We start from the raw sequence: 14887 nt of genomic DNA on the forward strand, positions 1-14887 counted from the left end.
TTTCATATGATATCTGCAGCTTCACTGTAGCTCTAAAACTGAACCTTCTAGCCTCTGAAAGACAGTAAAGTCAGTCGGGGTCCCCCCGGGCCCGCGGGTCTCAGAGGGTTAACTCATTTGTGTTTTTAAAGTCAACCTGAAATGAAATAATCACAGATTTTTTGAAGAATCCCACCTTCTGCCCCTCCTGTCTCTCTCTAAACAATTACTCACTGGTTTCAACTTGAGAATTTCTCTGAGTGTTATATCATATTTGGTTTATTTCAGGTGTGTGAGGTGAGTGCGGAGAGCCAGGTGAGATACGAGCTGGAGACCAGGTTCCAGCAGCTTCAGTCTCGACTCGCTGCCGTTACCTTGGAAACAGAGGAGGTCAGCAAATTATTCTCACTGCCTGTTTCTTTAATTAATTTAATTCTTCACTCACTCACTCAGTCACTCACTCAGTCCCTCACTCACACACACTCACTCTCTTACTCACTCACTCTCTTACTCACTCAGTCACTCAGTCACTCACTCAGTCCCTCACTCACACACTCACTCACTCTCTTACTCACTCACTCTCTTACTCACTCAGTCACTCAGTCACTCACTCAGTCCCTCACTCACACACTCACTCACTCTCTTACTCTCTCAGTCACTCAGTCACTCACTCAGTCCCTCACTCACACACTCACTCACTCTCTTACTCACTCAGTCACTCAGTCACACACTCCACTCACTCTCTTACTCACTCACTCACTCAGGCACTCACTCACACACTCACTCACTCACTCACTCACTCACTCACTCACTCACTCACTCACTCACTCACTCACTCACATACTCACTCACTCAGTCCCTCACTCACTCACTCACTCACATACTCACTCACTCAGTCCCTCACTCACTCACTCACTCACTCACTCACTCACTCACTCACTCACTCAGTCCCTCACTCACACACTCACTCACTCACTCACTCACTCACTCAGGCACTCACTCACACACTCACTCACTCACTCACTCACTCACTCACTCACTCACTCACTCACTCACTCACATACTCACTCACTCAGTCCCTCACTCACTCACTCACTCACATACTCACTCACTCAGTCCCTCACTCACTCACTCACTCACTCACTCACTCACACACTCACTCACTCACTCACTCAGTCACTCAGTCACACACTCACTCACTCTCTTACTCTCTCAGTCACTCAGTCACACACTCACTCACTCTCTTACTCTCTCACTCACTCACTCACTCACTCAGGCACTCACTCACACACACACTCACTCACTCACTCACTCACACACTCACTCACTCAGTCCCTCACTCACTCACTCACTCACTCACTCAGTCCCTCACTCACACACTCACTCAGTCCCTCACTCACTCACTCACTTTGACAATGTGTAACTTGACACTATGAGCCGTGAATGAAAACCTGCTTTGATATAATATCTTGTAAATGAATGAAACGTGTGTTTGTCTTTCTCAGGTCAGTAAAACACTTAAAGCCACGCTGACAGCGCTGCTGGACAACATGTGTGAGAGCGACTGTAACCCCTCCCCCGACGTGCCCACCAGCCTATCAAATGAGCCACCTGGAGGAAGCACCGCCCCAAAACTTGCCCTCGCCAAGCGTCGAGCCAATCAACAGGAGACAGAGATCTACTACTTTACAGTGAGTTATTACAGTTGGCTAGAGGTGGACATATTGCTGTTAGCATATCTTTAAAGATCTATATCTATATACAGTATGTCTCATCCTCCCTAGGTTAGCATAGGTTAGCTAGGAGGCCACCCCGCTGGAAGTTTAAGTTTAAGCAGTTGAGGAAAAACTGTAATGTGTTTTTTTTTTTTTTTTGTTTCAGAAAGTGAAGGACTTCCTCATCAGCAGTTCGATGACCTTCAAACTTCAAGCCAAACATGACCTTCTACAAGATGCCATACAGAAAGGTACTCTTATCCTACAGTGATAGATGTCGGGTCGGGCAATTTCTTCTCATGTTGCCGCTGTTTCCGTTGGAATGATCAGTCTTTACAAATTATGCCAGAGTACTCCATGGGCCGGCTCCTCCAGTCATGTCCAAGTGTCCTTGAGCAAGATACTGAACCCAAAACTGCTCCTGAAGGCTGATCCATCGATGTGTGAATGAGTATTTAGATCAGATCCTAATGGACAGGTTGGCACCTTGTATGGCAGCCTCTGCCATCAGTGTATGAATGTGTGTGTGAATGGGTGAATGCTGACATGTAGTGTAAAGCTCTTTGAGTGGTCGGAAGACTAGAAATAAATATATATACTGTATACATATATGTATATGTATACAGTATATATACTGGGAAAAGAAAGTTCGGAAACTTGTGTTTGGTGGATTATTTCTCTGTTGTTACAATGCTAATGGTCATTGTATTTTACATCATTGGAAAGCCTGTTTATTTACCTTCACAATGATGTCCAACTTGTAAGGATCATGCATTTGTGGGATGAGCAGCACAGCTGATTATGTGGGTAGCGCCCAAGAAAAATTTGCCAAAATGCTCTGCCAATGGTAAACAGTGTATTCTCCTGTTGGTATTGACTATTGTTTTGAGTTGTTTGGTGGATTGGATGATTGAACTCTCTATCAGTAACAAGGAACAAACAAGACATATTGGCTATTTTACACTTTAACCTTTAACGTCAACCAGCGTGGTTGTGTTGGTCACTCTAACACGTACAGCACGCCCAAGCTGATCCCACAAGTGTTGAATTGGGTTGAGGTCTGGACTCTTGGCAGGCCGTTCCATTCTCTCTACTCCCACATTGTGGAGGTAGTCTGTGATAACCCTGGCTCTGTGGGGGCGAGCGTTGTCATCTTGGAGGATGAAGTTAGGTCCCAGATTGTGGAGATATGGGATCGCCACTGGCTGCAGAATCTCATCCTGATATCTCACTGCATTGAGATGGCCTTCAATGATGACAAGCCTTGTTTTGCCAGTGAGGGAGATGCCGCCCCACACCACGACACTGCCCCCACCAAAAGCTGTTACTCCATCGGTGCAACAATCAGCATAGCGTTCTCCGCGTTGTCTCCATATTTTGACCCTGCCATCCAACTTTGGCAGACAGAACCTGGACTCATCACTGAACATGACATTCCCCCACATGTTCGGGTTCCATTGTCTGTGTTGTTGACACCAGCGCAAACGGGCCTGACGGTGAAGGGCAGTCATTGCAGGCTTCCTGGTAGCCTTATGAGAATACACTGTTTACCATTGGCAGAGCATTTTGGCAAATTTTTCTTGGGCGCTCCCCACATAATCATCTGTGCTGCAAATGAATGATCCTTACAAGTTGGACATCATTGTGAAGGTAAATAAACAGGCTTTCCAACGATGTAAAATACAATGCCAATTAGCATTGTGACAAGAAATAAACGGCCAAACACAAGTTTCAGAACTTTCTTTTTCCAGTTTATATATATACACTGCTCAAAAAAATGAAGGGAACACTTAATCATCACAGTATAACACTGTCATCAGTTAAACTTCAGGGATATCAATCTGTCCATTTAGGAAGCTCAAGTGATTGTGAATCACTTTCACCTGCTTTGGTGCAAATGAAAGTGACAACAGGTGCGATGGAGAGGCAACAGCAAGACAACCCCCAGACAGGGAATGGTTCTGCATGTGGTGGCCACAGGGAGCTGCTCTCTCCTCATCCTTCCTGACTGATTCTTCTCTAGGTCCATGTTCTGATAGTGTCCTTGTCACTACTTGCAGCATGAGGCGGTACCTGCAGCCCAATCAGGTTGCACAGGTAGTCCAGCTCCCCCAGGATGGCACATCCATACGTGCGGTCGCAAGAAGGTTTGCTGCGTCTCCCAGCACGGTCTCAAGAGCACGGAGGAGATACCAGGAGACTGGCTGTTACACAAGGACGGCTGGACAGCATCCTGTGTGAACAGCCCAATTGATTTACATGGGCACCGGAAGCACGCTGGCAGCGCTTCTCCTAAAAATCGCAGCGCTTCCTCGGCCTATGTGAACCCGCCATTATTTTGCGCCCAGATTACGCGCTGTTTAACCAGCAAAAGTGAAGTAGGACACGCCCTAAATATATTTGTGCCATGCACTTTAGGCCATGCGCTACAGATTGTTTAAATAGGGCCCAGTCTCTTTTATTATTCCACTCACTCTTTTTCCTTGTCAAAACCTGGTGCCTACATTACCCACAATGCAACTCGGCAGCCAACAGTTTAATCAGAGATTTCATTTTTTTTATGCTAGCAGCTTCAAATGTAACCATTCCCCAAATTTCTTTCACTTTCAAACATGTAGTCTTTACACCCAACAGGCGCTGACTTAAGTGGTCAGACTTCCCATGGCTCCCTCTGGAGCCACAAAAGGCTTCATACGACTTTTTTTTCACATCTGCAGTGGTACTCCCTAACACCTGTAGACAGACTTTGATGTTTAAAATCATGGAGTTCCCCTTTAATAATCCTGCACGTTGTTTGCACCAGGAACCCTAAACCAAACCTTATTCACTTTCACTTGTTTTCTCTCTCTGTCTTCCAGCTGAGGCCGTCGACAGTGACCCTTCCAGGTAAACAGCGTATTTACACAGCTAAGAATAAAGAGAGTGTGACTGACAGAGACATGGAGACATGGAGAGAGCAGAGAGGACAAGGACAAGAGGACAGAGATTAACCAAATTTCAACCAAAAATGGCCTATTTTCTGTAAAAAGCTGATTTTTTAAAGGGGGAAATATGGAGTGTAGTGTAACTGATAATATCAATTAGCAAATATTATTGGATCTTGAGTATCACTACCCACTTTTAAAATGGCGTCATGCATTTTATTATTATATTTCCCAGAATGCAATGTGCTCGGTCAGTGCGTGTTCGGAAGTCCAGACCTGTTTCCCAATTCTGCCACAAACTCTTCACCACAGACATACTCTCCTACATACAGGTAACACACACAAACACACACACGTGAAGAAGATCCCTGTAAATACTCCCTTCTCTTTACCTCGTTTCTATTTGCCTGCTGCGCTGCGCTGCTGTTCAACCCTCCAAAGGGGAATGATTTAGAAAATCCTGTCACACCGAAGCAGAAGAATTGGCGGGGGCTTCTCGCAGCGCATGCACACACTAACAGTCCATCCCCCCAGTGTGCTCTCATGTGTACGGTGATGCTTATAGTTTATTGCTGGCTTTCTCTCCTTTCAATCCATTCCCCCCTCCTTTTATCTCTTCCTCTCTTGTGAAAGGGATTAAAATGCATTGGCCTCTTTGTTGCCTCCTCTCTCGGCTCCTCTTTTGAGAGTGTGTGTGCTTTATTGTGCGCCTCTTCCCACTGCTTCGAAATCTTTATTCCCCGTATTTCTTGCTCTGCCTTTTTCCTAATCTGTGCTTTTTTTCTCTGTGTCCTCTCTGCTGTGCTTGGCTTGGTGTAGACGAAGAAGGAGAATGTCTCGGACACAGGTAACCAAAGTCATCTGTGACTGCTTCTATACTGCATGCAGGCCGCTGTGACAGGGCTGTAGCTACCACTGAGGTCATGACCCTGCATTTCTCTCTGGGGATGTTGGGCTTAGCAACCCTGGGGAGGGGGTTACATTCTACAGTTAACAAATAGTTTGTGATTTTGGGAAATAGAATTCTTTGCTTTCTTGATTTGAGTCGGATTAGAAGACAGCCTACCGCTCTCGATCTGAAGACTGGTATTGATCTTTTCATCTGACTCTTGACAAGAAAGTGAAACTATTTCAGTATATTGGAATTTGTTTTAATTACTTAATATTCAACATGAAAGTTTCCTAAAATGGGGCACTAATTACAATGAAAATAGAGACAAAGGTCTTATTTTAGGTAGTAAATTGAGTTTATAAGCAGTTGATTTCCAGAAGAATTTCCTTCAAAGAAGTCCTTAATTTCAACAAAACTTGCAATTAATGGAATTGAGTACATCGCTCAATAAATAAAATGTGAAACCCCAAATAATTTAAGTATTTTAGAAACCCATTTTGGTGTTTTTGACTCATGACGTCAGTAAAATCCTGGTTATGGCCCTGGTAGTGACATTAAGTGACATGACTCACTCAGCTTTAGCTCTTGTAACTCTCTTCCTCTGTTTGTTTGCCTTCCATTGCATCTTCCTTTCTTCCTGTTACGGTTGTAATTTCTCACGTCGACCATGTCCTCGTCTTTCTTTGCACTCTCATCTCTCCTTCTCTACTCATCTTTCTTCTCCAGAGCTCTGGGCAGCAGATTCCTGTGGTGGTTGAGAGCTGCATCCGTTTCATAAACCTTCATGGTGAGTCTCGTTTTATTGTATAGCAATGAGCCATGCTGAGAGAGCTTTGGACACTGACAATGAGAAGGTGGAAGTACTAGTTTGTGTATCTGTGCACGATCCTGTATGGAACATCAGGCATCTATGAGCATGTCACATAATGTGTGTGTGTGTGTGTGTGTGTGTGTGTGTGTGTGTGTGTGTGTGTGTGTGTGTGTGTGTGTGTGTGTGTGTGTGTGTGTGTGTGTGTGTGTGTTTGCGTGTATCAGGCCTCCACCATGAAGGGATATTCAGAGTTCCCGGGTCACAGAGGGAGGTTAACCACATCCGAGATGCATTTGAGAGAGGTAAATGAGCTACTGAAATGTTTGATTACATACATACATACATACAAACATACATACATACATACATACATGCATATATACATATTGTACATATAGTACATACATACAAACACAAATACATACATACATACATACAACATACATACATACATGCATATATACATATTGTACATATAGTTGATACATACATACACACATACATACATACATATATACATACATATAGTACATACATACATACATAATTACACATATACACATACAAACATACATACATACAAACATACATACATAGATACATACATACATATAGTACATACATACATACATACAAACAAACAAACATACATAAATATAGTACATACATACATATATACATATAGTACATACATATATACATACATAATTACATATATACATACAAACATACATACATACATATAGTACATACATACATATATATATATATACATTCATACATACATACAGCGCATACATACAAACATACATACAGCGCATACATACATACAGTACATACATATATAAATACATACATACATACATATATACATATATACATACATACAAGCATACATACATAAATTATATACATACATACATAAAGTACATATAAACATACATACTTACATACTGCAGCCAAAAACAACGTTATGAGAGTGGTGAGAGTGAATTAAAACAATGAGCTGAAAGCTGCTAAAAGCTCCGTAGAGCTTTCACATCACACATGATCATTTAATCCATTATTAATATAAGATATTGATTATAGACAATTTAAAGAAAAGTAAGAAATAATGTGTAGTTTTAATTAGGCCTGCCTCCTTTGTCCCAATTTGGATGATCATGGTTATGATGCATATGTTTAAAATGCAAATTCTATTTGTCTAATTCCTGTTATCAACTAATATATCACTTATAATAATTAGAGATTTTCAGGAACACATCTTTACATCTTAATGCTTTTTTCTGCAACCAACTGTACGTCTTGTTTCTGTACGAAAAAGTGTCCATAAGCTTGTGTTGCTACCTCGATGCATTCACTCCTGTGTGTTTCACTCCATGTAGGAGAGGATCCTCTGTCAGACAGCGAGTGTGACCTGGACTCTGTGGCCGGTGTGTTGAAGCTGTACTTCAGAGGTCTGGAGCCTCCTCTCTTCCCTTACGACAGCTACGCTCAGCTGCTGGAGTGTGGCCGTGAGTCCCCCTTATAGCATCTCTATGTCTGTGTGTGATTCTGTTTCCACATGGTGCTGGTATTTGTGTCTGCTTTTGGGTACTTTATGTTTCCTTTGGTTTCTAGAGGCTCATTCTACCTCGATTTAGCAGATTTGCCCACTCGTACCCAGTAGAACCTTTTTTGCATATAAATAATCCTGCTCATTTTGATTGAGTTTTTTGCAGCTTCAGCAGTAGCCTTATATAGCGGTTGTTACTTTACTGATGCTCCACACACAAAGTAACTTGTTTAGGGAATTCTCCCCTACAAATACAGTTGTACTGTTGGTGCAAGGTGGTGCTGCTTCTTCTCTCTCACTCTCCTAGTTATTCCGCAGGCCCAATTCTGTTTTCCAAAACAGAAACTCTGAGTCACAATTTGCACAGCTAATCAAGGTGGTGAACCTGCCTGCAGGTTGTTTACTCCCCATAAATGCTTGGATTTCCCGTCAGCGGCATACTAAATCAACCTAGCCACCACACCTCTAAGTACTTACAACATTTCTTTAAGTCAGAATTTTAGAGTGATTTACAGTATGCATCTGACACTAACTGCTGCAGGCATGGAGAAACTGTAACTGCAACAAATGAATGTTGTTAAAATAGTTGAATTTTGCTCATCTTGTCATCTTGCTCCTTTTCTTTCTGTCATGATCAGAAATCGAGGGGGTGACAGAGAAAGCCGCCCAGATTAAAGCGGTTATCTCCACCTTCCCCCGGCCTCTCCTCATCGTGATACGCTACCTTTTCGCTTTCCTCAATCAGTAAGCTACAAACGTAACCCATATGTGGGATATTCTATCACTTGTAATATCTGCTATATGGCCATAACACCTAATAAACTTATAAAAACACTCATGCCACGTGTTTTCTCCAGTGTGTCTCAGTACAGCGATGAGAATATGATGCAGCCCTACAACCTGGCCGTTTGCTTCGGTCCGAGCCTGCTGAGGGTGTTGGATTCTGATGATGCTGTTGCTAGGCAGCCACAGGTCAATGATCTTGTCAAAACCATGATCCTCCAACATGACATCATCTACCCCGGCCAATCAGAACTGCCGGGCCCCGTCTACGAGAAGCACATGACTCTGGAGCAGGAGTACTGGTGAGAGATGAGCAGTCATTGGTATACAATAAATGTAGTTTCAGTTGTGACGAAATGCTGTGAACATCAATATATAATTGGAGCCCCGAAACTGACAAAATGTAGTAAAATTATCAGACAATTCAAAAATATAATTCAATACATCAATAATTAAAATGTATTGTTAAATAATTACAATGCAGAAGCAAACGCTTTATTTTTTCCTTACTACTAACCAGTTGATAAAATCAATTACAACAGCTACTAAGCATTTTAGTTGGCAAGCTAACAACAAAGCTAACAATGTTAGATAGCTAATGCTATTTTTAACATTCTATTGTATTTTAGCAACTGATACTGGCAAGAAAAATAAATGCCTTTTGCATTTTAATCAAGTGATTGGAGGTTAACGGAAAAGTATAAAGCTTTTTATTCCTTTATTTAACTATCAGTATTATTTTTATTATTATTATTGTTATTATTATTATTATTGTTGTTAGTATTATTATTGTTATTATTATTGATAGTATTATTATTATTGTTGTTAGTGTTATTATTATTATTGTTAGTATTATTGGTATTATTATTATTATTATTATTAATAATAATAATAATAATAATAATAATTGTAGATGTTTTTTTGTTATATTTTTGACTTATTTGATCACTTTTACAACATTTTCTCAGTTTCGTGATTCGGTACGAAAAAGGCCTTGATGATTTTGGTTAAATGTGGTTGAATGATTGAATTTAACTAACTTGAATATAGGATTAAACTGGCTTCCGTTATTCATGTTTAATCATAATGTCATCTCCACTTATTTCTGTCTTCTTGTTCTAAATGGTCAAAAGAGTTGGTCAAGTTACAGTTTAACACTCTGTCCTCCTTTAGCCCCTTTTTTCATGGCTCATCCTTTTGAAAGAGACGTTCACGCCAAAGGCATTTCTGTGCAGCTCCTAATTCTTTGTGTAAAAACTGATTAATACTATTAAGCTGATTTGCTCACTGAAATTGAACACAAGCCCCCAGCCTATCAACAGCGTCCATGGAAACCTCTAACACACCAAAATCAGCTCACTAAAACTGTCTCTTTTCTTCATGAACATTTATATAATGTACTTTTTGACATTTGACAGAGCATTATCAGTGATTTGGAGGTTTTAGGGTCATTTGAGAAATCTCACATCAGTATGAAGTACTATGTGAAATTGCATAAGAGAAGTGAGGAGTTGTATCAAGAAAGCCTGCGGTATGACGGTTGGTCTGTGTGTCAAACACAAGAGGAACTGTGCATGACCACCGATTTTCCTTTTTCTGCAGTGAACCAATCACAGAGGAGGGTGATGGAGAGACTGAACATTTGCCCAGTGAGGACGGTGAGGACATACAGTACACACACACACACACACACACACACACACACTAGGTGTCGCAATATACCGGTTTGGACGATAACGGTGTTATTTAAAAATGAAATATTGATGTCACGTTAATAATAGACATGATAATATTGTGTAAATAATCCAATGCCTATTAAATCATTTTACGGATTCTCTCTCCACCTCCCTACACTCGTATTTAATATATATAAGTATATATAAGTGCATCTCGTTTGCAAAAAGGAGACAAAACACAATAAATAAAGTTAAAGATTAATTTGACTGATCGCATTATTTTCTGTAGTTATTGGTCATTATAACTGTGCAGTGAAAATCTGATATAGTGACAGCCCTAACACACCAGACAGGTTTATGCATCCCTTACTATACTTCACATGAGTGGACCACAAAACCACATTGACATTTTCAATAAAGATGTTAGATTATGATTCATAAGCGTACATGAATTAGATAAGATTAATAAAACATAAATGTGCCTGAGTTGATTGTGACCGTGCATGTGTGTCCAGAGTGGGAGGCGGTGGCTATGTTTGACTATGCGGCGAGATCTCCAGCCGAGCTGACCTTCAAGCAAGGAGAGATTCTCATTCTTCACAGCAAGGCCTCCTGTGATTGGTGGAGAGGCGAAGTGGGAGGGGTTAAAGGTCTCATCCCCCACAAGTACATCAGCGTGCTGGAAGGGTGAGTGACATTTCCACTTCCGAACCCAGAACCAGAACCAGAACCAGAACCAGAATTCAGGCAACCGCTGCAGCCATATCTAGAGCCACTGCCAAGATGGCCTTCCTTTATGACAGAAGTGGATCTCTATCCCAGTTCCAGTCCGGTCCCTCCACCTAACCCTAACCCTCCACCTAACCCTAACCCACCCTCCACCTAACCCTAACTCTCCAACTAACCCACCCTCCAACTAACCCACCCTCCACCTAACCCTAACCCACCCTCCACCTAACCCTAACTCTCCAACTAACCCACCCTCAACCTAACCGACCCTCCACCTAACCCTAACCCACCCTCCACCTAACCCTAACCCACCCAAATATTGCCAAATAGGTGCGTTTGCTTTTCGCTACTACAATAAATCCTCTGCCTCCTGCTCCTGCTACTCTGAGCTGACGGACCAGATGCGTTAACGGTCAGTATGTAGCGTCCGTCATCTGACTATCGATTGATAACATGCCGCTGATACGCCGAAACGAGAAAAAAAATGGGTCAATTCTTTTTATTTATTACTTAAATTATTTTTTGTAATGTTAAAATGTTTTTGATAAAAGAGTATGTGTTGAATAACATGGGATTTATTATTTTATTTTTTTTACCGTGGTATCGAATTGGGTATCGAGAATCGTGGAAATTCACTGGTATTGGTTTCGACTACTAGATTTCTGGTGACATCCCTAGTTTTATAGAGCTGTTGTTTTATATTATAATATATATAATATAATATATTATATACATTGTGTTATATTGTCAGGAGTTTATTTTGTCCACTCACAATAGATTTCTACCTTATCTTCAAAAAGTTCCATATAAAAAAATCTGTTCATATTTAATATCACTCATGCTTCTGCTCCCTCCTACAATTATTTTGTCACTCAACCTTAATCTCATATTTCAACTTGTACTGGTTGTACTGTCAGTAGTGAAATATATTGTTAATATACTCTCTCTTCTTCTCCTCCCGCAGATCAGAGCGAGGGAAACGAGAGGACGGAGGAGGAGGCGGCAGCACTGGAAACCTGACAGCAGAAGATCCACAGACTGAGAACACAACTCGGTATACACACACACACAAACACACACACACACACACACACACACACACACACACACACACACACACAGACACGCATGCACACACACACACTCGTACTTACACTCTGCAATATATGAATGCATTCACATTAACAAACATAATAGATGTAGACAGCAAAATACACACACAGACAGAAATACTCACTTTCACATTATTGCACAGGGTTACACACACGGACAAACTGGCACATGACGCAAAGTTACAACGTTTTTCTGTGTACGTCTCAACAGGATGCGGGTGAACAGCGACAGCGCTTCGTTGCCTGGGAGACAGAGAGGAAATGAGGGGAGCCCCAATCGAAAGCCGCCAACCTCTCCAGCCGCACGACACCTGCCAGTGTAAGACTGATACTCACCTCACCAGACAATGCATGTGCTGTATAACGTAGGAAAATACTCTGTGCTTGACTCATCACTCAATATATATATAGATATATATATATCTATATATATATATAGATATATATATAGAGAGAGAGAGAGAGAGAGAGACAGAGAGATGTAGGGGATCCATATTATTCATGTAGAAACATTCAGCATAAAGGTAAATAACAGAGAAATGACACAACATTACCATTAACATACTTTACAGCTGCTACAATCAGTATTTTTACAATAGATCATATGACTACATATATTGAAAGGGGTCGCTCGTATCGGCAAACCCACAGACAATTATCATTAATGAATTAATGAACAGTTATTATTAAAGGGACTGTTTGTAAGAATCAGAAATTGCTTGTTAACAGCGACACCTGTGGCCGTTAAGTAAACTAATGTCAGTGTCCTGTTGCTCATGCTTGTGCTCGCTCTACATAGACATGAACGAGCATCGCTCAAAACAGTGAGGCGACACACGTCAGCTAAAACCACAATATCACTCTATATTTCAGCTGCTTGGCAGTAATGTTAGCTGACCAGACGAAGGTCTCTCCATGAATCAATGCTGATCCTAGTGTTGGCTTTTCCTGCCTCAGCCTCCCGACCGCGGCCGGAGGGAACAGGGGAGACACCGGAGTTTTGGTCGGAGATGATAACGTTTCTCTCTGCGGAGCCCCGTCACTTCACAAGACACGGGAAACCTCTGTTGGTCTGGAGGAGCTGCAGCAGTTATTTCTGCACAAATGTCCAGAGCTACACATTTTTCTGCAGTATGTAGTTTGTGCACATGCACGTTAATAGAGAGCGGAGCGAAAGAACAAGTGAGAATGAGCGCGGTGTGTGAGTGAAGGCAAGCAGGCAGAGGAGCAGAGTACAGCAGAGACTCCGGTCCTGGAGACCAAAGCTCCGGTCTCCCCCGCGTCCTCCGACCGCGGCCAACACTGTTTAACAGACGGGCTTCACTAGATAGAACTTTGAGGTTTTGGTGCTTCCGTGTAGTTTGTGTTGGAGTCTGAGTCTGAACAGTGTAGCCACACGCAAGCGCGCATGGGACACTGACCCGGATTGATTTATATGTGTAGGAAGTTACAAACAGACCCTTTAACGACTCTGCAATTCTGCTCAGCTCTGCATAGCTGTTTAGTATCTTTCAGCTCATTGGGTTGGTTTTTACGACCCACAACTTTACGGCTGTGGTTCACTCTCACAGCTCTCATTGTCAGTGAAAAAGCCCTAATAAACCCACGGATCACTACCTGCTCAGCACCAAACAGCAGAACGGCACAGCTAGAGACCAGCTGGTGAACATGGTGGAGCGTTTAGCAGGTAAAGAGACAGATATTTATCTCAGGAGTTGGTGGAGTCCAAAACGGAGCTAAAGGAGAGAATATTACATTCATTGTATGGACAGAAACACGACTCCAAATAAATGCTAATGTTGCTCTCTAGCTGCTGGAGACGTGAACAGACAATGGCTTGCTGGTGAGTTCATGCTACCAACTTTGTGAGTCAATAATATGTCAGTGTGTCGTTTCTGCTGCCCCCAACTGACCAAAAAAAATCAATTCCAATTTTTTGCCAAAACAAGAAACAAGGTTCAAATCAGATTTGGCATTCAGGAATCAGCATCTATCTACTGTATATATTTCAGTTATATCTATAGCCAGTTATGTTTTGTCTTACCTGAGTTACCTTTTGTGCCCTAGGTCTCAGGAGCGAAGACACACTTTGGACACTGTGAGACAGGCCGGTTTCAGACCCCCAGACAGACCTCCATTTGGTCCAGCTGCTGACAGACAACCAGTCGACAAGGTTGGTAGTTCATCCTGGACTCTGGAGGCTGATTTAAGACACCTGTGAGACCCTCAACTCCTGAGTCAATGTAAATTCTGTTGGCCCACTTCCTCAGAATTCAGTAGACTCAATCAAATTCTGTTTTTGATGGGTTAGGGTTAGGGTAGCTAGTAAATAGTAAATGGACTTGCATTTATATAGCACTTTTCTAGTCTTCTGACCACTCATAGCGCTTTACACTACATGTCAGCATACACACATTCACACCCCGACGGCTCAGCCTTCGGGAGCAATTTAGGTTTCAGTATCTTGGATACTTCGACATGTGACCGGAGGAGCTGGGGATCGAACCACCGATTGGTGGACGACCTGCTCTACCGTCTGAGCCACATCTGCCCCTAGTAACACACATAGGCTCCGTTCAAAGAAGCTGATTTAATAATTTACTAGATAACTCTGCTGAATACTATAGAGCCTCGGAAGGGGCATGGAGGGGTAAAAAATCGAAGGATGCAAGATCTCGCAAAACTATTTTATTTAGCTAAATATAGCTACT

The 14887-nt window shown here is 41.9% G+C and overlaps 1 protein-coding gene across 5 annotated transcripts in view; it reads left to right on the forward strand.

Moving 5' to 3' along the window:
- arhgap4b (Rho GTPase activating protein 4b) overlaps positions 1-14887 on the forward strand; it is a 42667-nt gene that overhangs the window by 23626 nt on the left and 4154 nt on the right. For 4 of the 5 annotated variants that reach the window (XR_005207278.1, XR_005207277.1, XR_005207279.1 and 1 more), the window contains exons 9-23: positions 268-369; positions 1485-1670; positions 1861-1945; positions 4553-4580; positions 4854-4950; positions 6237-6297; positions 6546-6623; positions 7707-7835; positions 8515-8620; positions 8734-8961; positions 10262-10317; positions 10851-11022; positions 12029-12118; positions 12388-12495; positions 14244-14349. Coding sequence is in view for 2 of the 5 variants with exons in the window: in XM_037772887.1 (XP_037628815.1) it covers positions 268-369; positions 1485-1670; positions 1861-1945; positions 4553-4580; positions 4854-4950; positions 6237-6297; positions 6546-6623; positions 7707-7835; positions 8515-8620; positions 8734-8961; positions 10262-10317; positions 10851-11022; positions 12029-12118; positions 12388-12495; positions 14244-14349 (1632 nt within the window). In the remaining 3 variants the exon portion in view is untranslated. Of the gene's footprint in view, positions 1-267; positions 370-1484; positions 1671-1860; positions 1946-4552; positions 4581-4853; positions 4951-5437; positions 5466-6236; positions 6298-6545; positions 6624-7706; positions 7836-8514; positions 8621-8733; positions 8962-10261; positions 10318-10850; positions 11023-12028; positions 12119-12387; positions 12496-14243; positions 14350-14887 lie in introns of all 5 variants that reach the window. The other variant, XM_037772888.1, reaches the window with a different exon arrangement.

The sequence above is a fragment of the Sebastes umbrosus genome, chromosome 6, assembly GCF_015220745.1.
Source record: "Sebastes umbrosus isolate fSebUmb1 chromosome 6, fSebUmb1.pri, whole genome shotgun sequence".
In the NCBI taxonomy this organism is placed as follows: domain Eukaryota; kingdom Metazoa; phylum Chordata; class Actinopteri; order Perciformes; family Sebastidae; genus Sebastes; species Sebastes umbrosus.